General features: G+C 47.7%; 1 protein-coding gene across 1 annotated transcript; it reads left to right on the top strand.

The window, feature by feature from the left end:
- Nucleotides 1-657: 657 nt before the first annotated feature.
- RAB11FIP2 (RAB11 family interacting protein 2) lies at nt 658-24,322 on the top strand. Its single transcript, XM_072129256.1, has 5 exons — nt 658-1,388; nt 14,988-15,409; nt 16,283-16,724; nt 17,704-17,800; nt 21,976-24,322. The coding sequence occupies exons 1-5, from the start codon at nt 1,039-1,041 to the stop codon at nt 22,201-22,203; spliced, it is 1,539 nt and encodes a 512-aa protein (XP_071985357.1). The 5' UTR covers nt 658-1,038; the 3' UTR covers nt 22,204-24,322.
- The last annotated feature ends 741 nt before the right edge of the window (nt 24,323-25,063 follow it).

Here is a 25,063-nt window from a genome sequence, read left to right as displayed (position 1 = left end):
TCCTTGTAGTATTGTAGTGTATAATCCCTGTAGTGTATATCCCCTGTAGTATTATATTGTATAATCCCTGCAGTAGTGTATATTCTCTCTACAATTGTAATATATATTGCCAGTATAATTCACTGTAGTGTTGTGTATAATCTATGTAGTATTATATTGTATAATCGCTGTAATCTGTGCAGTCACTAGTCGGTGTCTTCCTGTCTGTCCAGGTGTCTCTTCCTTAGTGTATAATCCCTGTATTGCTGTAGTGTATTTTCCCTGTATTATTGTTGTGTATAATCTATATAGTATTGTATAGTATAATCAATGTAATCTGTGCAGTCACTAGTCTGTGTCTTCCAGTCTGTCCAGGTGTCTCTTCCTTAGTGTATAATCCCTGTATTGCTGTAGTGTATTTTCCCTGTAGTGTTGTGTATAATCTATGTAGTATTATATAGTATAATCGCTGTAATCTGTGCAGTCACTAGTCTGTGTCTTCCTGTCTGTCCAGGTGTCTCTTCCTTAGTGTATAATCCCTGAAGTGTTGTAGTGTATTTTCCCTGTAGTGTTGTGTATAATCTATGTAGTATTGTATAGTATAATCGCTGTAATCTGTGCAGTCACTAGTCGGTGTCTTCCTGTCTGTCCAGGTGTCTCTTCCTCCCTCCAATCAGAGTTGTTCTCTGCAGAAAGGTGAGGAGACAGTCGGCTTGGGTGGTGAGTGACCAATGACAGCGTGTTGCTCATCCCTGGGAGCAGCCAATCCTGTCCATCCTCTTATGTTGTGACTGGAGAAGCAGGAAGTGGGATGCGGAGCTGCAGAAGGAGTCACCTCAGCATCATGTCTGGTGATTGATGGCAGGAGATGTGACTGAGTAGCTGTGCTGCCTGCTTTGTGTGGCGAGACAAGCCTGCAGACTTGGATCAATGCAAGGCCCTGACTGCTGGAGGAGGATGGTGAGACCCCCCGGCGTATAACAATGGTCAGCTAGACACACAGCGGGTGAGCTCAGGGCACGTTGTCTCCTCAGGACAAGGCTCACAATAGACGCAGCCATGTTGGAAGAGGCAGCTCAGAAATGGCATCCCACCCATGTCCAGGTCACAGTGCTACAGGCCCGAGACCTCCACCCAAAAGGCAAGCATGGCACCAACGACACCTACACCATCATCCAGCTGGGCAAGGAGAAGTATTCCACATCCGTGGTGGAGAAAAGCCTCAGTCCCATCTGGAAGGAAGAGGCATCCTTTGAACTTCCAGGCCTGGTGGTCCAAGAAAACCCAGAGCAATACCAACTGCAGCTGACCGTCATGCACCGCTCCTTAGTCGGCCTTGATAAGTTCCTAGGTCAGGTCTCCATCAACCTCAACAGTATCTACGAGAATAAGGAGCGGCGAAAGACTGAGTAAGTCTCACTGTGTCCGTGTGTATACGGCCCAGGGAAACTGCAGCGGGGGAGTGTGTGTTATCAGGTCCTCAGGAATGTCCGACACAGAGCTGAAGAACCTGCCCCACCACTGCCAATTGTCCATACACAATGGCCGCATTCCTGACCAGTCACTCCAGACCCAGAGAGAGGACACAAGAGGAGTGAGGGCCCTGAGCACAAGAGCTTACAATCTATGAGGAGATAGAGAGGACACAAGAGGAGTGAGGATCCTGAGCACAAGAGCTTACAATCTATGAGGAGATAGAGGAGACCCTGAATTCAAGGGTTTACAATTTATGAGGACAAAGAGGGGACACAAGAGAGAGGGCCCTGATCACAAGAGCTTGCAATCTATGAGGAGATAGAGGGGGCACAAGAGGAGTGAGGGCCCTGAACACAAGAGCTTGCAATCTGCAAAGAAATGGGGGCTGTACACAAGATGAGTGAGGGCCCTGATCACAAGAGCTTACAATCTATAAAGAGATAAGAGGAGTGAGGGTCCTGATTATAAGATATGAGGACATAGAGGGGACACAAGAGAGAGGACCCTGATCACAAGAGCTTACAATCTATGAGGAGATAGAGGGGACACAAGAGGAGTGAGGGTCCTGAGCACATGAGTTTACAATTTATAAGGAGATAGAGGGGACACAAGAGGAGTGAGGGTCCTGAGCACATGAGTTTACAATTTATAAGGAGATAGAGGGGACCCTGATTACAAGAGTTTACAATCTATAAGGAGATAGTGGGGACACATAAGAAAAGAGAGGACCCTGATCAGGAGATATTGCATTCTAGGAGGAGATGGAGGGAACGCAAGTGGAGTGAGCACCCTGAGTTTAAGAGCTTACAATCTATGAGGAGAGAGGGGGCACAGAAGGAGAGAGGACCCTGATTACAAGAGCTTACAATCTATAAGGAGATAGTGGGGACACAAGAGGAGTGAGGGCCTGATCCCAGGAGCTTACACTCTATAAAGAGATAGTAGGAGATAAGAGGAGTGAGGGGCCTGATCACAAGATATGAGAAGATAGAGGGGATACAAGAGTAGTGGGGTCCTGATTACAAGAGCTTACAATCTATGAGAAGATAGAGGGGGCACAGAAGGAGAGGGGACCCTGATTACAAGAGCTTACAATCTATGAGAAGATAGAGGGGGCACAGAAGGAGAGGGGACCCTGATTACAAGAGCTTACAATCTATGAGAAGATAGAGGGGGCACAGAAGGAGAGGGGACCCTGATTACAAGAGCTTACAATCTATAAGGAGATAGTGGGGACACAAGAGGAGTGAGGGTCCTGATCACAAGATATGAGGAGATAGAGGGGATACAAGAGTAGTGGGGGCCCTGATGACAAGAGCTTACAATCTATAAGGAGGGAGAGAGGACCCTGATTACAAGAGCTTACAATCTATAAGGAGGGAGAGAGGACCCTGATTACAAGAGCTTACAATCTATAAGGAGATAGTGGGGACACAAGAGGAGTGAGGACCCTGAACACAGGAGCTTACAATCTATGATGATATAGATAGGACACAAGATGAGTGAGGGCCCTGATCACAAGAGTTTACAATCTTTAAAGTGATCGGAGGAGATAAGAGGAGTGAGGGTCCTGATTATAAGATAGAGGGGATACAAGAGTAGTGGGGACCCTGATCACAAGAGCTTACAATCTATGAGGATATAGATGGGACACAGGAGAAGTGAGGGCCTTGATCACAAGAGATTAAGAGCTTACAGTCTATGAGGAGATTAGGGGATAGAGAGGACACAAGAGGAGTGAGGATCTTGAGCATCTTCCCAGTCACCCACCCCCCAGTATGATGTGGAGGTGGTCAGGGGGATGTGCAGTGTCCCCCCAAGTCATAGGGTGATATTTATTCTATTCCAGTTTTTGGGCCTCTTCTTCCCGTGCCACTTTGGGGCGTGAAAGCCTGGCACATTTACTATAGACTACCCCAGAAAACTGTCTGAGATTAGAGAAAAAAATGGCAGTTCAGGTGTGTCTACAGGTTGGGGCTGGCTTAGTTTGTGCCTGGATTTACTAGGAGGCCGGAACCTCTAAGTGGATAAAGGCGACGGAGAACTAGCGGGGGAATTTTTTAAACTGATGTTCAGACCCCCCCACCCCCCATAGTGTGGAGCATATTTTGATCGTATCATTTTTATTAACAGTTTTGTCTTGTTAAACAACAAAGTACATATAATCATGACATACATTTACACAATCAGTACATACTGACAGAGGACAATAAGCCAGCAAATATCTGGCGGAACATACTTGACGTGAAACAAGTTGAGTATATTTTGAGAGACAAACATAAGAAGTCCCATCCACAGCACTGATACAAAGGTGAACTTTTTGACCTAAATGCTAGGGTTTTTGATGGCTTGTTGTAAGTGAATAGAATCTTGTTCAACTTGGGTTAGAGATCAGCTGGGGGTTTGTAACAATGGGGAACTTGCGCCTGTTTTCTTTCAGACATTGCACGTTCTTTTAGGGGTAAACTGCTTGAACAGGTATTTAAGAAGTGTCCGCACCGCTGTTATGTCACACACAACCCTTTTGTGGAGCAGCTGCACTGGCTACCACGCAACGCAAATTAGGGGCGTTTGCCAGATTTAAGAGGAGAAGTACACCCAATGTTAAAGGTGCACCACAAAAAAGTTGGTGAACTCTGTCGGTCCAGTGCAGGGAAGCGACAGATTCGTGATTTCTGGTGCACGTTCTTAATGAATCTGTCGCACCGAGCATTATACACGGAAATAGCACTAACAATCTTAGTAAATGTGCCCCATTGTATTAGTGTAATAAATGGTGCTAACTCAGCTACACAAATCTTTCCTGCACTCTTACACTGGATCAGTGCTGACACAAGGGGGGCACATTTATTAACCCCTTCACGCTCTGCGACGGATATATCCGCCGCAGAGATATGAAGGGTGTATGAAGAGGGCTCACAGGCTGACAGCCTTGGGTCTTCGTCTGACCCGAGGCTGCATGGTTTCTGCATATTAGTTACAATGAGCCAGTGGCAAAAACTCCATATACTGCAATACAGTAGCATTGCAGTATATGGTAGGAACGATCTGACTAGAGGGTCTAAGAAATTGTGAAAAAAAAAAAGTTTAAAAAATCACCCCCTTTTCCCTAGAACTGATATAAAACATAATAAACAGTAAAAATCACAAACACTTTAGGTATCGCTGCCTCTCAAAATGCCCGATCTATCAAAATATTAAACCGGTTATGACCGGCAGTGACTTCGAAACGGGAAATGGCGCCAAATGTTCGAAATGCGACTTTACATCTTTTAACATGACATAAAAAATGTAATGAGAAGTGATCAAAATGTCGCAAGTGCTCAAAATGGTAGCAAAAAATTGCATATCACATAGCTCTTTGCACCAAAGTATGAAAAAGTTATTAGCGTCAGAAGATTTTTTCCTTTTTTGTACACATTCGTTTAATTTTTGAAAATGTATTAAAACGCAATAAAACCTGTATAAACTTGGTATCACCGCGATCGCACCGAACCAAAAAATAAAGCTGAGGTGTTATTTGGAGCGCAGAGTGAAAGTCGTAAAAACTGAGCCCACAAGAACGTGACGCACATGCGGTTTTTTTTTTCAATTTTTCCACATTTGGAATTTTTTTCCGGCTTCCCAGTACACGGCATGGAATAATAAATAACATCACAGGAAAGTCAAATTTGTTATGCACAAAATAAGCCCTCACACAGCTCTGTTCACGTAACAATGAAAAAGTAATGGATATTTGAAGGTGGAGAGCGAGAAATGAGCGGAAAAAAACCCTGCGGGTTAAAGGGTATGTGCCAGTTTTCTGTAGGACTTTGTTTTAGTGCAAACTTCTTGCACAGTTTTATTTCTTATTGCCTGCGCCACATTTGTGTCGCAAACAGCTGCACTAGGCATCATGCGGCACAAATAAAGGGGCGAGGCGGCGCCAGATTTCTGACTGTACGCCATATTTATCATGCAAAGTCATACAGAATTGTGTTGCATGTCCCGTGTTAAAGGTGCAGTAATGGTCCAGATATATGAAAACTGGTGTAATCTCTACTCTGTAATACAGAGTGCAGTTTCCTCACTAATGTGCAGTTTACGACAGATAATCCAGAAGTGTTGCACACTCTTAGTAAATCTGTTCTGTTTTAAATTGCACAGTTGCACTTTTTTTCCTGGTACTTTATGTTGTTGCGACAGAATTGTGGCAAATCACAGTAATACATGTGTCGCAAACTCTAAAGTGTCAGACAAAGAGCAACCGCAGCACTAAAGTGGGGCAAACACTTTATAAATACTTGTGCAAGAGCCAAAGAAACTTTTTTGGTGCAAATTTAGACAAAAAACTAATGCAGGCACAATAATATACCTGGGCCAATCCATCAATCTGGATAAATTGTAACATACACACATCTGTACAGTGGTTATGGAAATTATTTAGAATCCTTTAAATTTTTCGCTCTTTGTTTCATTGCAGCCAATTTGTAAGATCAAAAACTTATAATTTTTGCTCATTATTGTGCACTCTACTTCCATCTTGACAGAAAAAAATAGATAATTTTAAAAGTAGATAATTTTACTATTTTATTAAACAAGAAAAACTGAAATCTCCCCTGGTGATAAGTATTCAGCCCCCGGTGATAAGTATTCAGCCCCCGGTGATAAGTATTCAGTCCCCGGTGATAAGTATTCAGCCCCCGGTGATAAGTATTCAGCCCCCGGTGATAAGTATTCAGCCCCCGGTGATAAGTATTCAGCCCCCGGTGATAAGTATTCAGCCCCCGGTGATAAGTATTCAGCCCCCGGTGATAAGTATCAGCCCCCGGTGATAAGTATTCAGCCCCCGGTGATAAGTATTCAGCCCCCGGTGATAAGTATTCAGCCCCCGGTGATAAGTATTCAGCCCCCGGTGATAAGTATTCGGCCCCCGGTGATAAGTATTCGGCCCCCGGTGATAAGTATTCAGCCCCCGGTGATAAGTATTCAGCCCCCGGTGATAAGTATTCAGCCCCTGGTGATAAGTATTCAGTCCCCGGTGATAAGTATTCAGCCCCTGGTGATAAGTATTCAGCCCCTGGTGATAAGTATTCAGTCCCCGGTGATAAGTATTCAGCCCCCGATGATAAGTATCAGCCCCCGGTGATAAGTATTCAGTCCCTGGTGATAAGTATCAGCCCCCGGTGATAAGTATTCAGCCCCCGGTGATAAGTATTCAGCCCCCGGTGATAAGTATTCAGCCCCCGGTGATAAGTATTCAGTCCCCGGTGATAAGTATTCAGTCCCCGGTGATAAGTATTCAGCCCCTGGTGATAAGTATTCAGCCCCTGGTGATAAGTATTCAGCCCCTGGTGATAAGTATTCAGTCCCCGGTGATAAGTATTCAGCCCCTGGTGATAAGTATTCAGCCCCTGGTGATAAGTATTCAGTCCCCGGTGATAAGTATTCAGCCCCCGATGATAAGTATCAGCCCCCGGTGATAAGTATTCAGTCCCTGGTGATAAGTATCAGCCCCCGGTGATAAGTATTCAGTCCCCGGTGATAAGTATTCAGTCCCCGGTGATAAGTATTCAGCTCCTGGTGATAAGTATTCAGCCCCCGGTGATAAGTATTCAGCCCCCGGTGATAAGTATTCAGCCCCCAGTGATAAGTATTCAGCCCCCGATAATAAGTATTCAGCCCCAGGTGATAAGTATTCAGCCCCTGGTGATAAGTATTCAGCCCCCGGTGATAAGTATTCATCCCCCGGTGATAAGTATTCAGCCCCCGGTGATAAGTATTCAGCTCCTGGTGATAAGTATTCAGCCCCCGGTGATAAGTATTCAGCCCCTGGTGATAAGTATTCAGCCCCTGGTGATAAGTATTCAGTCCCCGGTGATAAGTATTCAGCCCCCGATGATAAGTATCAGCCCCCGGTGATAAGTATTCAGTCCCTGGTGATAAGTATCAGCCCCCGGTGATAAGTATTCAGTCCCCGGTGATAAGTATTCAGTCCCCGGTGATAAGTATTCAGCTCCTGGTGATAAGTATTCAGCCCCCGGTGATAAGTATTCAGCCCCCGGTGATAAGTATTCAGCCCCCAGTGATAAGTATTCAGCCCCCGATAATAAGTATTCAGCCCCAGGTGATAAGTATTCAGCCCCTGGTGATAAGTATTCAGCCCCCGGTGATAAGTATTCATCCCCCGGTGATAAGTATTCAGCCCCCGGTGATAAGTATTCAGCTCCTGGTGATAAGTATTCAGTCCCTTTGATCAGTGTTGAGTAGAAGCAGCTTTGGAGTTGGTGCGGCCAGGAGTCTTCTTGGGAAGATGCTACAAGTTCCTCACCCCTGGATTTGGGGATCCTCTGCCTCTTCCTTGCAGATCCTCTCCAGTCCCTCTGGTTGGATGGTGAACATTAGTGGAAGCCATTTTCCAGTCTCCGGAGATGCTCCATTGGGTTTGGATCCGGGGTCTTGCTGGGCCGGTCAGGAATGGTCATAGAGATGTTCTGAAGTCTCTGCTGTCGTATTTTAGCTGTGAGCTTAGGGTCATTGTCTTGTTGGAAGGTTCGGCCAAGTCTGAGGTCCAGATCATCTGGAAGAGGTTCTCATCCAGGATATTTCTGTACTTGGCCACATTCATCTTTCCCTCCATTACCCCCAGTGGTCCTGTCCCTGCCCGCATAGCCTGATGCCACCATGTGTCACTGCTGGGATTGTATTTTGCAGGTGATGAGCAGCGCATGGTTTTCTCCACCTAGAATTAGCACCAAAAAGTTCAATCTTCGTCTCATTAGACCAGAGAATTTTAGTCCTCATAGTCTGGGATCCTTCACTTGTTTTGCACACTGTATGAAGCTTTCATATGTCTTGCACTGAATAGAGGCTTCTGTTGGCAGACTCTGCCATAAAGGCCTGACTGCTGGAGGCTGCAGTGATGGGTGACTCCCATCTCCCTCCTGCATCTCCCACAGTGATCTTAGGGTTCTTCTTTACCTCTCTCACCAAAACTCTTCTCCCTCGATTGCTTAATTTGGCTGGACGGCCTGGTCAAGGAAGAGTTGTGGTCGTCCAAAACTTCTCCCATTTAAGGATTATGGAGGCCACTATGCTCTTCGGAACATTGAGTGCTGCAGAAATTCTTTTGTAACCTCGCCCATATCTGTGCCTTGCCACATTTCTGTTTCTGAGCTCCTTGGGCAGTTCCTTAGACCTCATGATTCTCATGTGCTCTTACATGCACTGTGAGCTGTGAGGTCTTATATAGAGAGGTGTGTGCCTTTCCTAATCAAGCCTAATCAGTTTAATTAAACACAGATGGACTGCAATGAAGGGGTAGAACCTTATGAAGGAGGGTGCAGTCACACGTTGCAGCTACAACTTCATCGTAATCAGCTTTGTGGTGGTTTTAGGTGCAGGTGCTGTATGAAAAGGGCTGACGGAGTCCTCTTCATACAGAGGTGGGGTTTGCTGCACATTGCACTATTACCTGAAGTCAGTGCTCGCACCGATTGCGGGTTTTTTCCTGCCGATGCCATGGGCACCACCAAATTGCAGTTTCTGAAGTTTTGTTAAAATGGGCCAGTGGCTCATTGTAATGAATGCTGTGCAAAAATGTGATATTCTGCAATACAGTAGTATTGCAGTGTATGGTAGGAACGATCAGACCATCTAGGGTTAATGGGTCAAAAAAAAAAAAGTTTTAAAAAAGATTCAAATCACCCTACTTTCCCTAGAACTGATATAAATATAGTAAATAGTAAAAATCACAAACACGTTAGGTATCGCCGGCTCTCAAAATTCCCATTCAAAATATAAAAATGGTTATTGCCATAACTGAAACGTGACTTTCACATCATTTTACATCACATAAAAAATGTAATAAAAAGTGATCAACAGGTCGCATGGTCCTCAAAATTATAGTAATAAAAACAATGGCTCATTACGCAAAAAATGACACCTCACACAGCTCCGTGTGAAGAAGTTATTAGCATCAAAAGATGGAGAAAATGTATTGGGGGTTTTTTTTGCACATATTTGTTTCATTTTTGAAAATGTATTAAAACGCAATAAATCTATATAAATTTGGTATCACCGCGATCGTACCAAACTAGAGAATAAAGCGAAAAAAGCTGAGCCCACAAGAAAGAAATGCAAATGAGTTTTTTTGCCAATTTCACCACATTTACAATTTTTTTCTAGCTTCCCAGTACACGGCATGGAATAATAAATAACGTCACTGAGAAGTAAAATTTGTTATGCAGAAAACAAGCGCTCACACAGCTCTGTACACGGAAAAATGAAAAAGTTATGATTTTTTGAAGGTGAAGTGCGAGAAATGAGCGATAAAACCCTGCGTACTTTTTTGGTCTCACCAATTGGTTGCAATGAAACAAAGAGTGAAAAATGTAAAGGGGTCTAAATACTTTCCGTACCCACTGTATGAGCCCCGTGTTCTGAATGGACACTTAGGGGCAAATTAATCAAAAGTTTCTCAAAGTTTAGCTACATGTACACAAATGCAAAATCCGGTTCTTGGCCGCAGTATGTAATCCGTTACCGATCCACATGTCTGCAGAATGGGTCCATGCATCATCTGAAAGAATACATGATGTCAGTAGCTTCTCCCGCCCCTTGAAGGGTCACACGATTGCACAGATTTGGTTGGTGCTTTCTCTTGGGGCGAGGTCTTACTCCCGGGTAGATGCCGCTTGCTGCACATAATTGTATAATGCCTGGCTTCACGTCTTTCATTCTTGGCCTAAGCTGATGAAACATGAATGGTTCTCCGGATGAGGTTGGGGCGGGTCGAGGGCTCTCCAGCTATTTTGATGAAGTGTTTTTATGGGTAATGATTCCCGACTTCAATATATTTAATAGATTCCTCTCTGCAGCGCAGCTGTATTCTCAGCACTACAAAGAGCGGGCGGAAGAGTCACTTGTGTTCCTGAAAGGGGAGTCTGTTCTGGCGGCCATCACCGCCTCTTACATGCTGTTTATTTTCCATTACAATGGGCTGGAATTTAACCCTCAATTTGTTCTGCAGAAGTATAATGGGGAGCAGCACCCAGCATTGTGTGATCCGCACTCTGATGTGGCCACATACTAGGCCTCATTGTACAACAATTAGCTGCCCCTTAAAATGAGAGGAAGATCATGGCTGCTGGAGTACAGATCATATAGGTACGTTGGTACTGCCAGAGTACAGATCATGTAGATACTATGTTACTCCTGCAGTCCGGATTGCATAGATATGCTGTTACTGCCGCAATATGGATCCCGTTGATACTATGTTACTCCTGCAGTCCGGATTGCATAGATATGCTGTTACTGCCGCAATATGGATCCCGTTGATACTATGTTACTCCTGCAGTCCGGATTGCATAGATATGCTGTTACTGCCGCAGTATGGACTCCATTGATACATTGTTACTCCTGCACTACAGATCAAATAGTTGCAGTCACTCCCGCAGTACGGGTCACGCAGAAGCACTGTCACTCCCGCAGTACGGGTCACGCAGAAGCACTGTCACTCCCGCAGTACGGATCGTGCAGAAGCACTGTCACTCCCAGAGTACAGATCACGCAGATGCACAGTCCTCCAGCAGTACGGGTCACGTAGATGCATTGTCACTCCCACAGTACGGATTACGCAGAAGCACTGTCACTCCCGCAGTATGGATCACGCAGAATCACTGTAACCCCCACAGTACGGATCACGCAGATGCACAGTCACTCCTGCAGTACTGATCATGTAAATGCACAGGTACTGCCACAGTAAGGATCGTGTGGATGTCACTCCTGCAGTCCTATTCAGACACTATTCAGATGGGCGTGTCCATTGCACATCCGCATTCAATCAGTATTGTATCTGCACCCGTTTTTTTTTTTTTTATATCCGCAAATAAAATGTATGGGTTTATAATGTACTTTTTGCCCTGCCCATTTCGAATGTCACCCATGTGCTGTCTGTTTTTTTGGTTGTTTGTTTTTTTGCAGATCCATTGATTTCTATGGAGGTCTGCATGTGAGAAAAAAAATAATGCTGCTGCAATTTTTCTTCTCTGTCTGCACATCTGTGAAAAAAACACTGACAGAACAAAAGATATCAAAGGGTCAGAATGCAGCAAAAAAAACTGATAGCATACGGACCTCAAAAACGTCCCCCTGAATGAGCACTTAAAGGAAACCTACCATGGTGCGCCGAAGCTGCTGCAGATATAAAGATTAAAAAGTGTTTAAACCACGATACAGCGATTTATGACACGAACAAAAATAAGCTCCGGCAAAAGCTCACCCTGAGCTGGTGCTCGGTATTTGCGGCTTACACCTACTATTTCATGTGGTAGGTTTCCTTTAAAATGTTCATGAGTGTGGTTTATGTGGAACCCCATCGCCAATAGTGTCCTGGGATCAGTCACTAGTTGACGTTGTACATGTGTTTGGTTTATCCTCAATGAGCTGATTAGACAGTATTAGTAGTACCCTGGGCCACATCATGTATAGAGGCTGGTATATATATTAACTGATTGGAGTCCGGACATATGACCACTACAGACTTAGTATAACAAGATTTATAGAAGACAGCGGACTGCTGAATGATAACAGCCCCACCATCAGTTCTTCCAATCTATTGGTTCAGAGGAGGTCCATAAGCTACATCGTATTGATCATCAGAGAGTCAGGTGTGACCATGGATTGGGGGAGGCCATTGTGCACCACTCCTGGCATCAGAGCGGCTGTCCAGAGCTGGCCATGACCAGTCACAATGGGGCACGTTTATTTAGAAAGACATAAACTCCACTAAAACTGCTCTGCCCGTGTTTAATGCTCGGTGCGACACTTTCATTAAGATCGTGCACCAGAAATCATGAATCTGTCGCTTCCCGCATTGGCCAGACAGAGTTCACCAACTTTTTTGTGGTGCACCTTTAATATAGGGTGTGGGGCACAATTTGCATGTTAATTACAGCTCTCTGAACGCCCCTTTGTGTCGCATGGAGGCCACAAAAGGGTTGTGTGCGGACACTTCTTAAATACCTGCGCAAGCCATTTTCACCTGAAAGAACATGCAAAATCCGTCAGAAATGTGCCCTAATGTGTGAAACCCTTCATCTGCTGCGTTATCTGAGGGGAGAGTGTAGTGACACCAGGGACCCTTTACCTCACGTTTGTATATGTTTTGGAGCTCCTGACCCTTCCTGGCTCTGCTATTTATTGTCCTGACCCAGATCTGGCGCCTCAGCCTGTTAAAGCGCCAGAGACCGATCCAGTTGGGTGGGTTCTTATCAGTGCGCTCCTGCCATGCAGATATCATCATGCACATTGTGTCCTGTCCTGACGTTACATCTGATAAATTGTTGTGAAATATCATCTATGTTACTGGAATGCGAGGACATAAAACGTTACATAAAGAAGCCGAGTCTGATGACTGTGGATAAAGTGCCCTGGAAACTTGTGACGGTGGCTACTGGGGATACTGACGGTGCCTACCCATACAATGGGGGGCTCTTATCCATGGATGTTGCACTTGGGCTGAATGTGGAGCACCAGCAGCAAGGGCCACAGATACACTAAGAAATGCATCACATCTCATGCCCAGCGTAACCTCAGGAGTCACAATGGACCTCGCTACTTAGTGCATGTGTCCTACGATCAATGGGAGAGGTGTATGCTCTTTCACATCGTTTTTTTTGTCCTATATGACCATATGCATTGCATACAGTTGCTCCCTTAAATCAGGTTTTGACTTCTGGCCGCAAACATATCCAACGACTGTGTCTGCTCGGGGAAGCCCATGGTGCGGCCACACGTGGTGTTTGCATTGTGTTTGTAAACGCAATACAAACGCCACGTGTGGCTGAACATTAATAGAGGGAATTTGTGCCTAGTCTGTCTTGCACATATGGATTCACTTGATAATTCTGGTGTAAGAAGGCTAAAGTGAAAGTGGTGTAGGTTGACGAATGTCACAAATTTGGTGCAAATCGGTAGTTGAGACAATTGTGAGACATTTGAACAGCAGAAAACAAACGTTACTACAATGATAAATTGGCCCCAAATTGTCTATGTGGAAACGTCTCACTAGCAGTTAATCAGACTGTGGGTATGACATGTCCGGTCACTGGTGCTGACACTGGACTGGACTGGACGCTTGTATGGTGGCTGCAATAATCCTTAGGCAATCTACCAGCTTCACCCTGCAAACCACAACTGTCCACTTGAAATCTCCTTCTATGTCCCAGAACGAGGTCTGACGACATCTTTCCCGCTGCGTGGAAGGACAGGCAGGCGACGATGGTGTTATAATAGAGTGAGAAGATGTGCTGCTGTATGTTATACAGAGACCAGCAGGAGTGATACGAGTCATCCCACCGCCGGGGGAGTCCTGGGCCCTGAGACAGCCGAGTGCAAATTGTGCTAACGGTAAGCGGCACATTGGACTGAATGTCACCATCGAGGACATGAAGAGTCCACAGCGGGCGCCATAGATAAACAATAGTTTTATCAAAAGAACTTGAAAAGAACAGCACAGAGTTGTGTATCATCTGCAGCCACCACTTAACCCCTCTATGGAAGCAGTCAGCTGTGGAGACCGTACAGGAGAAGGAGCCGCGGAATAATAACAGCAGGGGTGAGGCCACCAGAGCACTAGTCCCCTCACATGGTTATATGTCAGGACTGGGTGACTATTGTCAGCAGCTGACCAGAGGACCGATCCCCTAACATGTGGGGTTATATGTCAGGACTGGATGACTGGTGTTACGAGGGGGCCACTAGAGGACCAGGCCCCTCACATGTGGGGTTATATGTCAGGACTGGATGACTGGTGTTAAGAGGGGGCCACTAGAGGACCAGACCCCTCACATGTGGGGTTATATGTCTGGACTGGGTGACTATTGTCAGCAGCTGACCAGGGGACCGATCCCCTAACATGTGGGGTTATATGTCAGGACTGGATGACTGGTGTTACGAGGGGGGCACCAAACCACCAGTCCCCTCACATGTAGGGTTGTATCTCATGATTGGGTGACTGGTCCCAGAGGGCCACCAGAGGTCCAGTCCCCTCATATGTAGGGTTATATGTCAGGACTGAGTGACTGGTGTCAGGGGGTCACCGGAGGACCAGTCCCCTTACATGTAGGGTTATATGTCAGGACTGGGTGACTGGACTTACCATGGAGACACAAGAGGACAGGCCTCCTCACATATAGGGGTATATGTTTGGACTGGGCAGGGGGTCAGAGGTCATGATTGCACTTAATTCTCTACCACTGGATGTGGTGCTGGTCCCTACATATCAGGAAGGGCATGAATATGTTTCTGGAATAAAAAATGTGACACTATGGGAACTCGATTCTAGGGAGGGGGCGTTGATCCTGGGATTCCATTTTGGGGTAGTTGGCATCCGTTACTCTAAATCCATACTGTTGTATTTTAGGTTGGACTTGCTGTCCAGTCCTCTTCTACAGTCATATATATAATGTGGGGTCCTCACTTCTTTATAAATGATGGTGGGAGGCACTAAGGATCATGACTTATCCTAACATTGTGTGTTGATATTACAGATGGTACAAGCTAGAATCCAAGCAAGGGAAGAGAAACAAGCACAGAGGAGAGCTGATGGTCAACATCCAGTTTATAAGAAACAACATGACGGCCAGTATGTTTGACCTCTCCATGAAGGACAAAACCCGCTCTCCATTTGCTCGTCTCAAGGACAAGATGAAAGGAAGAAAGCCAGATGGATCGGACACATCATCTGCCATCATCCCCAGCAGCAGTGGTGAGCGGCACAGCATCTGTAACCCAGAGGGCTCCGAAATCCACATCAAGAGTAAGCCTAAGAAGCCATTCCTCCTGGGACCACAGCGCCTGTCATCAGCTCATTCCATGTCCGATTTATATGGCCCGCCACCCTCTCGGCTCAGCTCTGGAGGACTCCCAAATAAACAGGCTCTAGACGTCATCAGCTCTGCGGACGAGAATGGTGAGTGAGTGGTAACGAGCAAATAAACATGGCAGCCATTCTCCAAACATTAGGTTATCACAAGGTCGGGGTTCTCCGCCAGTTTTAGATGGTCTAGATGTCACCAGCCGCTGCGGGTGGTATAGATGTTATAGGCTGGATGGTCTAGGTGTCACTAAGATGTTAAACAGCGCCTGTATACTTCCAGGGATTGGGGTGCACATACAAGGTTGATCCTTTTACCAAAGAGGCAGCACACTTTATTCGTCCAGTGACTGCATTGTCATATCGCTCATCTTCAAGAGGCTGCACTAGTAACACCACAGTACAGCACTAAATATCACCTTAGAAAACAAATACTTCATTCAGAGAGTAACTAATGATACAGACCCCAAACCAAACAATAAATATAAGACCAAAGCCAGACAATTAACAACCCAGACCCCAGAGCAGACAGCAATAATACTGTAGACCAAGAGCATATAATAATAATGGACACCCCCTCCCTCCTCCAAGAGCACATAGTTATTATAGAGAACCAACCTTCCCCTCTTGAGCGGATAATAAGATAATTAAGCACTGCCCGGGTCAGGGTTGAGATGCCAGCGCATACAACCAGCATTGAGGAGGACCTGTGAGAAGTGAGTATTCAGCACCTACAACCAGCATTGAGGAGGACCCGTGAGAGGTGAGTATTTGTCACATGTACTCATTGCAACCCGGGCTCCTGCCCCAGTGATGCTCCCCTAAATGATGAATCTCTCACCATTACTGAATTTATACTGTCCAGGGTCTAGGTATCATAAGGATCCCCATGCCCTGCACTGATTCATGTGTTCCACATACAGTAATAAGTTAGCGAGCTCTAGATGTCCATCTTCCACTGTCTTCCAGGAGGAATTAATTCCCCTCACAGAAGAACAATGAGTGTTGACACGCCAAAAGATAACCCCCCAGTGAGTGGAGACTCTGAAGTGATCTGGGCTGGTGAGAACATCATGGACCCCGTCCCTGGAACTTCTCTGCCTCAGAAATTTGCCACACTACCCAGACAATGGGCCCCAGGAGACGAGCGCACAGAGGCCTGGGAGAGGTCTGTCGCATCTGGTATCTTCTCCAAAGCAGCTGATGGGAAACGAGATGTCAAGAGGAAGGAGAAGGCCAGCTTGTTCGAGAGAGTGACGGGCAGGAAGGAAGGAAAGAGACCTGAGCGGCACAGCCAAGACATGTCAGACTGGACAGTGGAGAGCAGAACCCCAGAAGGTGCCACCCAACCATCCGCAAACTATGAGTCCACCAATCCCTTCCGGGTGGGAAGCCGACCTCTGGAACAACGGTAATGACATGAGCATGTACACAGCTATACTACACTTCCAGACATCCCTGATGTTACATGGAGACATAGACATCTAAGATCTGCTCAAGGTCAAGGTCCCAACTCATAAAACCCCAGGACACTCCATATACATGGCCCTCACAACGTCCTATGTGTGTGGTTTCCCTCTACACAGTATAGTGAGAGCCCTGGTACATAGTAGGTGAGCCTGTGGTTGGACGCGGTTATGATGGGCTTCATCCCAATAAGGTGACATATATATATATATATACACATGACAGGAATGTGCGCTGTCCGGCTGCCGCTTCGTTTTCCTAATCAGCCGATGTGAAAATTTCTCAATTTGCAGCTGGCGACAGGTGTAAATGTAGAGCGCGCCTGTAATTTGTATGTGTCGTCATAACCGCGACTGAGGACCCAGGAAAGTTATTAGCGAGGTCACCGGTGACAGGGAAGGGGTAATTAGCCAGACCCTGGGAGATGGAGCTTAGGTAATTAAAGGAATGCTTGTGGTGCTGGACATGGGCTGGCTGCTGATACTGGAAGATGAAGGCACCGAGACCATGCCCCACAATAGCTGCTCTGAGGGAAGGGGGCGCATCTACCATCAGTCTCCACATAGGGCAAATCACAAAGGAGCATATCCAAGCCTGCAGTCAGTCGCCCCCGGAGCTGCCCCTGCGGCTGCAGTCAGTCGCCCCCGGAGCTGCCCCTGCGGCTGCAGTCAGTCGCCCCCGGAGCTGCCCCTGCGGCTGCAGTCAGTCGCCCCCGGAGCTGCCCCTGCGGCTGCAGTCAGTCGCCCCCGGAGCTGCCCCTGCGGCTGCAGTCAGTCGCCCCCGGAGCTGCCCCTGCGGCTGCAGTCAGTCGCCCCCGGAGCTGCCCCTGCGGCTGCAGTCAGTCGCCCCGAGCTGCCCCTGCTTGATTGTAACCCTTGTCTTGGCCATGTCCATTGGCTGATGCTCAGCGTTTTATCTTTCAGTAACAATACTAAGGTTCCAACATCTGATGTGAGCGCTCGATTGGGCCGGACAAGTGGAGGCCTGGAGATGTACCCCACACTGCACGGAGCACTACAGGTGAGGTCTCCATAAATATAGGTTACAGTATTAAAGGTGAGGGTATACACTTCATTACAAGCGAGATCTCCTTATATACAGGTGAGGGCAGAAACAGTATTAGAAGTGAAGTCGCGATCTGTGCATCAGTGAGGAAGGAGTTGCTTCCCTCTGGCCTGAAGGCTGTTTTCTCATGAATCTTGAGCCTCCACCACCTGGGGTCCTCACAGCTGGATACTTTTGGGCACATCCCCCTTCCTTCCTCCTTTTTTAGTCTCTACATTACAAAGTCTTAATTGGAACCTGGAGAAGATACAGTCAGATTTCTTGCCGAGTTCTGCTTATCTCTCTCCTTGGTATCAGTTCTCCCATTGGTGTATAAAGACTTGACATAATACTGCAAACAACCCCCATAGACAGCTGGGCAGATGGAGTTCACAATGTAGGTGAAGTCTCAATAGATATGAAGGGTAGAAGAAGACGCAAGGTGAAGTCATAATCTATATGGAGGGTAGATGGAGACATGAGGTGAGGTCACAATCTATATGGAGGGTAGATGGAGACACGAGGTGAGGTCACAATCTATATGGGGGGTAGATGGAGACATGAGGTGAAGTCATAATCTATATGGAGGGTAGATGGAGGCATGAGGTGAGGTCACAATCTATATGGGGGTAGATGGAGACATGAGGTGAGGACACAATCTATATGGAGGGTAGATGGAGACACGAGGTGAGGACACAATCTATATGGGGGGTAGATGGAGACACGAGGTGAGGACACAATCTATATGGAGGGTAGATGGAGACATGAGGTGAGGTCACAATCTATATGGAGGGGTAGAAGGAGACATGAGGTGAGGTCACAATCTATATGGAGGGAAGATGGAGACAGGAGGTGAGGTCACAATCTATATGGAGGGTAGATGGAAACATGAGGTGAGGTCAAAATCTATATGGAGGGTAGATGGAGACACGAGGTGAGGACACAATCTATATGGAGGGTAGATGGAGACACGAGGTGAGGTCACAATCTATATGGAGGGTAGATGGAGACATGAGGTGAGGGCACAATCTATATGGAGGGTAGATGGAGACACGAGGTGAGGACACAATCTATATGGAGGGTAGATGGAGACATGAGGTGAGGGCACAATCTATATGGAGGGTAGATGGAGACACGAGGTGAGGACACAATCTATATGGAGGGTAGATGGAGACACGAGGTGAGGTCACAATCTATATGGGGGGTAGATGGAGACACGAGGTGAGGACACAATCTATATGGAGGGTAGATTGTGACCTCACCTCGTGTCTCCATCTATATGGAGGGTAGATGGAGACATGAGGTGAGGTCACAATCTATATGGGGGGTAGATGGAGACACGAGGTGAGGACACAATCTATATGGGGGGTAGATGGAGACACGAGGTGAGGTCACAATCTATATGGGGGGTAGATGGAGACATGAGGTGAGGACACAATCTATATGGGGGGTAGATGGAGACACGAGGTGAGGTCACAATCTATATGGGGGGTAGATGGAGACACGAGGTGAGGTCACAATCTATATGGCAGGCCAGATGGAGACACAAGGTGAGGTCACAATCTATATGGGGAGTAGATGGAGACATGAGGTGAGGTCACAATCTATATGGAGGGTAGATGGAGACATGAGGTGAGGACACAATCTATATGGGGGGTAGATGGAGACATGAGGTGAGGTCACAATCTATATGGGGGGTAGATGGAGACACAAGGTGAGGACACAATCTATATGGGGAGTAGATGGAGACATGAGGTGAGGTCACAATCTATATGGAGGGTAGATGGAGACATGAGGTGAGGACACAATCTATATGGGGGGTAGATGGAGACATGAGGTGAGGTCACAATCTATATGGGGGGTAGATGGAGACACAAGGTGAGGTCACAATCTATATGGAGGGTAGATGGAGACATGAGGTGAGGACACAATCTATATGGGGGGTAGATGGAGACATGAGGTGAGGTCACAATCTATATGGGGGGTAGATGGAGACACAAGGTGAGGACACAATCTATATGGGGGGTAGATGGAGACATGAGGTGAGGTCACAATCTATATGGAGGGTAGATGGAGACACAAGGTGAGGTCACAATCTATATGGGGGGTAGATGGAGACATGAGGTGAGGACACAATCTATATGGGGGGTAGATGGAGACATGAGGTGAGGACACAATCTATATGGAGGGTAGATGGAGACATGAGGTGAGGTCACAATCTATATGGGGGGTAGATGGAGACATGAGGTGAGGACACAATCTATATGGAGGGTAGATGGAGACACAAGGTGAGGTCACAATCTATATGGGGGGTAGATGGAGACATGAGGTGAGGTCACAATCTATATGGAGGGTAGATGGAGACATGCGGTGAGGTCACAATCTATATGGAGGGTAGATGGAGACACGAGGTGAGGACACAATCTATATGGGGGGTAGATGGAGACACGAGGTGAGGTCACAATCTATATGGAGGGTAGATGGAGACATGAGGTGAGGACACAATCTATATGGAGGGTAGATGGAGACATGAGGTGAGGTCACAATCTATATGGAGGGTAGATGGAGACATGAGGTGAGGTCACAGTTCTGGAATTATTGGGTATTATAAGGTTTTCAGGTTTATTTGTGTTCTGGTTACTTTTTGGTCTAATGTATTTTCGCTGCTCTGGATAACATGAAGGTCGGGTGACACATATACAGCTACATTAGACCAATGTACCATACCAGGGAGCGGGAAGGAAGCAGAAAGGCCGCCTTCACATGATGCATTTGTATTATATCTTGTAATTAGTAATAGGTATTCATTATTATAAATAGTAAAACACATCCCAATTATTCATATCCAGCAGTGATTCAGACCTACACAGACAGAGCAATAGACATATGAGAATGAATACTGGACAAGGCTCTGTGTTGTCGGTATAATCTGTCACTGATAATCCAGCATGTGATTATGTGTCACTTAGAGCAGTGAGCACTTATGGTAGTGGATTATGGGTCGGCTCTTGTGACTGTAGTCTGTGTAGTAATGAGCATGTCCTTGTGCTGGAGTATCTGCGGGAGTCATCACTTATAATTGGATCTCGCACACCTGCAGCTCCTAATGATGTGTGCGGGGGATCCGGAGATCAGTGCTATCTGCTTCTGGGATAGCAGAGTTTTATCCTCTGCGTCCTCCCATTCTCTGCACTCATCTACTCAAGAATGTTCTCTTACTAGAGGCCAAATTACACATCACTGTACTGTACCGCACCATCACCTAGCTCCACCCTCCACTCTATCCCACTGTCTAACACCTACCACATCCCACCACCTGCCCCATCCAATGTGTGCCCCATCACCACATCCCACAACCTGCCTCACCATTATGTATCCCACCACCTGTCCCACCATTGTGTGCCCCAATACCACATCCCACCACCTGCCCCACCATTGTGTGCCCCAATACCACATCCCACCACCTGCCCCACCATTGTGTGCCCCAATACCACATCCCACCACCTGCCCCACCATTGTGTGCCCCAATACCACATCCCACCACTTGCCGCAGCAATGTGTGCCCCAATACCACATCCCACCACCTGCCCCACCATTGTGTGCCCCAATACCACATCCCACCACTTGCCGCATCAATGTGTGCCCCATCACCAAATCCCACCACCTGCCCCACCATTGTGTGCCCCAATACCACATCCCACCACCTGCCCCACCATTGTGTGCCCCAATACCACATCCCACCACTTGCCGCAGCAATGTGTGCCCCAATACCACATCCCACCACCTGCCCCACCATTGTGTGCCCCAATACCACATCCCACCACTTGCCGCATCAATGTGTGCCCCATCACCAAATCCCACCACCTGCCCCACTAATGTGTTCTCCACCACCACCTTCTCCGCTACCTGCCCTACTGTTACATCTCAACATTTGAACCACCAATGTGTGTCTGATCGCCACATCACTTTGTGCCCCACCACCTTCCCCATTGCCACAGCCCACCACTTGCCACATGCCCCACCATTGTGTGCCCTACTTCTGCATCCCACCAGTTGCTCCACTGCCATATCCCACCACCTCCTAGCCCATCGCTACATCTTCTGATGACATGTCTAGTCCTGGTTATGACACATTTATATTTCTCTCCTAGGAGCAGAATCCATTTGAGGGTTCAGGCCACTACAGTCATCTGACTCGCACGGAGGTGGAGCGGGAGCTCGTGAAGCACAAGGAGCTGCTGAAGAGAAAAGACACTCATATCCGGGAGCTGGAGGACTACATAGACAACCTGTTGGTCCGGGTGATGGAGGAGACTCCCAGCATCTTGCGGGTACCCTACGTGCCTTCCAGGAGAGCAGGGAAATTCCCTCAGTGTTAGCAGCCACAGCCGACCGAGTGTGCAGGACGCATGATGCCTCCCTGACGACAAAGTACAACAGTAGAGACTTAAGAGCAGATTCTGCAGCCTCTGGTGCTATCCTGGAGAACGTGGTGAGCGTGCTAGGGGCGGAGGACTGGTCAGAGTGCCCCCCATACCTCCCCAGTACTCAAAGTATTACATCCTGTAGAGGATTGTGTCCTGGACCTGAGTGGAAATGCTGCAAATTTTGGGACCGTGGTGAAATGTATTATTCTATGACACATAAGTTATTGACTCAGAACGAAGCTTTACCTGCCAAGTGTCTTCCATCACCCACAATATACCTGCCTCTATTGGTACTAGTGTGCCCCTTCCTACCTTCCTCCCATGATGCACCTGCCATGGAGGAGCGGCCTCTATTGGTACAAGTGTGCCCCCTCCTACCTTCCTCCCATGATGCATCTGCCATGGAGGAGCAGCCTCTATTGGTACTAGTGTGCCCCTTCCTACCTTCCTCCCATGATGCATCTGCCATGGAGGAACAGCCTCTATTGGTACAAGTGTGCCCCTTCCTACTTTCCTCCCATGATGCATCTGCCATGGAGGAGTGACCTCTATTGGTACTAGTGTGCCCCTTCCTACTTTCCTCCCATGATGCATCTGCCATGGAGGAGCGGCCTCTATTGGTACTAGTGTGCCCCTTCCTACTTTCCTCCCATGATGCGTCTGCCATGGAGGAGCGGCCTCTATTGGTACAAGTGTGCCCCTTCCTACTTTCCTCCCATGATGCATCTGCCATGGAGGAGCGGCCTCTATTGGTACTAGTGTGCCCCTTCCTACTTTCCTCCCATGATGCATCTGCCATGGAGGAGCGGCCTCTATTGGTACAAGTGTGCCCCTTCCTACTTTCCTCCCATGATGCATCTGCCATGGAGGAGCGGCCTCTATTGGTACAAGTGTGCCCCTTCCTACTTTCCTCCCATGATGCATCTGCCATGGAGGAGCGGCCTCTATTGGTACTAGTGTGCCCCTTCCTACTTTCCTCCCATGATGCATCTGCCATGGAGGAGCGGCCTCTATTGGTACTAGTGTGCCCCTTCCTACTTTCCTCCCATGATGCATCTGCCATGGAGGAGCGGCCTCTATTGGTACAAGTGTGCCCCCTCCTACCTTCCTCCCATGATGCACCTGCCATGGAGGAGCGGCCTCTATTGGTACAAGTGTGCCCCTTCCTCCCATGATGCACCTGCTATGGAGGAGCGGCCTCTATTAGTACTAGTGTGGTCACTCCCACCTTCCTCCCATGATGCACCTGCCATGGAAGAGCGTCCTCTATTGGTACAAGTGTGCCCCCTCCTACCTTCCTCCCATGATGCATCTGCCATGGAGGAGCGGCCTCTATTAGTACTAGTGTAGCCTCTCCCACCTTCCTCCCATGATGCATCTGCCATGGAGGAGCGGCCTCTATTAGTACTAGTGTAGCCACTCCCACCTTCCTCCCATGATGCATTTTCCATGGAGGAGCGGCTTCTATTGATACAAGTCGGGCCCCTCCCATGATGCACCTGCCATAGAGGAGTGGCCTCTATTGGTACTAGTGTGCCCCTTCCTACCTTCCTCCCATGATACATCTGCCATGGAGGAGCGGCGTCTATTGGTACTAGTGTAGCCTCTCATACCTTCCTCCCATGATGCACCTGCTATAGAGGAGCAGCCTCTATTGGTACAAGTGTGGCCCCTCCTATGATGCACCTGCTATGGAGGAGCGGCCTCTTTTGGTACTAGTGTAGCCTCACCCACCTTCCTCCCATGATGCATCTGCCATGAAGGAGCGGCCTCTATTGGTATTAGTGTGACCCCTCCCACCTTTAGGGGTCCTGCTGGCAGCGTAGGGTATTAAAGTGGCACCCTGATTAAGGTGATGGGTCCTTTTGGCAGTGTTGGATATTAGAGCGGAGCTCCCTAGAGTTAAGGGGTCCTGCTTGCACTGTACTGTATTAGAACGGTGCCCCCTAGAGTTAAGAGCGTAGGGTGCTCTGGACCTCCGCCTTATTTTCTATGATGTTGTCGGGGGGCTCCCAGTGAATGTGACGTTTCATAATGCCAAATGTTACCTACAAATACAGTATTCAATATCCGCTGGCTGCTGGTTATTACTGCGGCATGGAGGCGGGCAGAGCTGGTCATGTGACTGCAGTGTCACCGTTGCCTTTAGGGGAGCCTACGAGGCATGTGCCATGTTATTGTAGACATCAGGGACGTGTGATGAAAATCTGTCAGGGGAACAAGCTGACACAAGACGTGAGCGGCAGCAGCATGGCCGCAGTGAGTTGGAGCTGCTTCCCCATGCAGCGTTATGGTATATTAGTTTCCTGACGAGTCCAGACTTGTGGAGCGCGGTGCCCTGTATCCTACTGATGGAGATGAGGCGCTGTGTATCCTACTGATGGAGATGAGGCGCTGTGTGTCCTACTGATGGAGATGAGGCGCTGTGTGTCCTACTGATGGAGATGAGGCGCCGTGTATTCTACTGATGGAGATGAGGCGCTGTGTGTCCTACTGATGGAGATGAGGCGCCGTGTGTCCTACTGATGGAGATGAGGCGCCGCGTATCCTACTGATGGAGATGAGGCACCGTGTGTCCTACTGATGGAGATGAGGCGCCGTGTATCCTACTGATGGAGATGAGGCGCCGTGTATCCTACTGATGGAGATGAGGCGCCGTGTGTCCTACTGATGGAGATGAGGCGCCGTGTGTCCTACTGATGGAGATGAGGCGCCGTGTGTCCTACTGATGGAGATGAGGCGCCGTGTGTCCTACTGATGGAGATGAGGCGCCGTGTATTCTACTGATGGAGATGAGGCGCTGTGTGTCCTA

Source organism: Engystomops pustulosus, chromosome 11 (genome assembly GCF_040894005.1).
Source record: "Engystomops pustulosus chromosome 11, aEngPut4.maternal, whole genome shotgun sequence".
In the NCBI taxonomy this organism is placed as follows: domain Eukaryota; kingdom Metazoa; phylum Chordata; class Amphibia; order Anura; family Leptodactylidae; genus Engystomops; species Engystomops pustulosus.
The sequence above is the reverse complement of the archived record's forward strand: the minus strand, read 5'-3'. Positions and strand labels throughout refer to the sequence as shown.

What these genes read in the sequence shown, in the direction of transcription:
- RAB11FIP2 (XM_072129256.1), top strand. Translation starts at nt 1,039, where the DNA reads ATGTTGGAAGAGGCAGCTCAGAAATGGCATCCCACCCATGTCCAGGTC. An exon ending in AGCCGACCTCTGGAACAACG is followed by an intron (nt 16,725 to 17,703) that starts GTAATGACATGA and finishes TTTATCTTTCAG; the next exon opens with TAACAATACTAAGGTTCCAA. An exon ending in CACTGCACGGAGCACTACAG is followed by an intron (nt 17,801 to 21,975) that starts GTGAGGTCTCCA and finishes TTTCTCTCCTAG; the next exon opens with GAGCAGAATCCATTTGAGGG.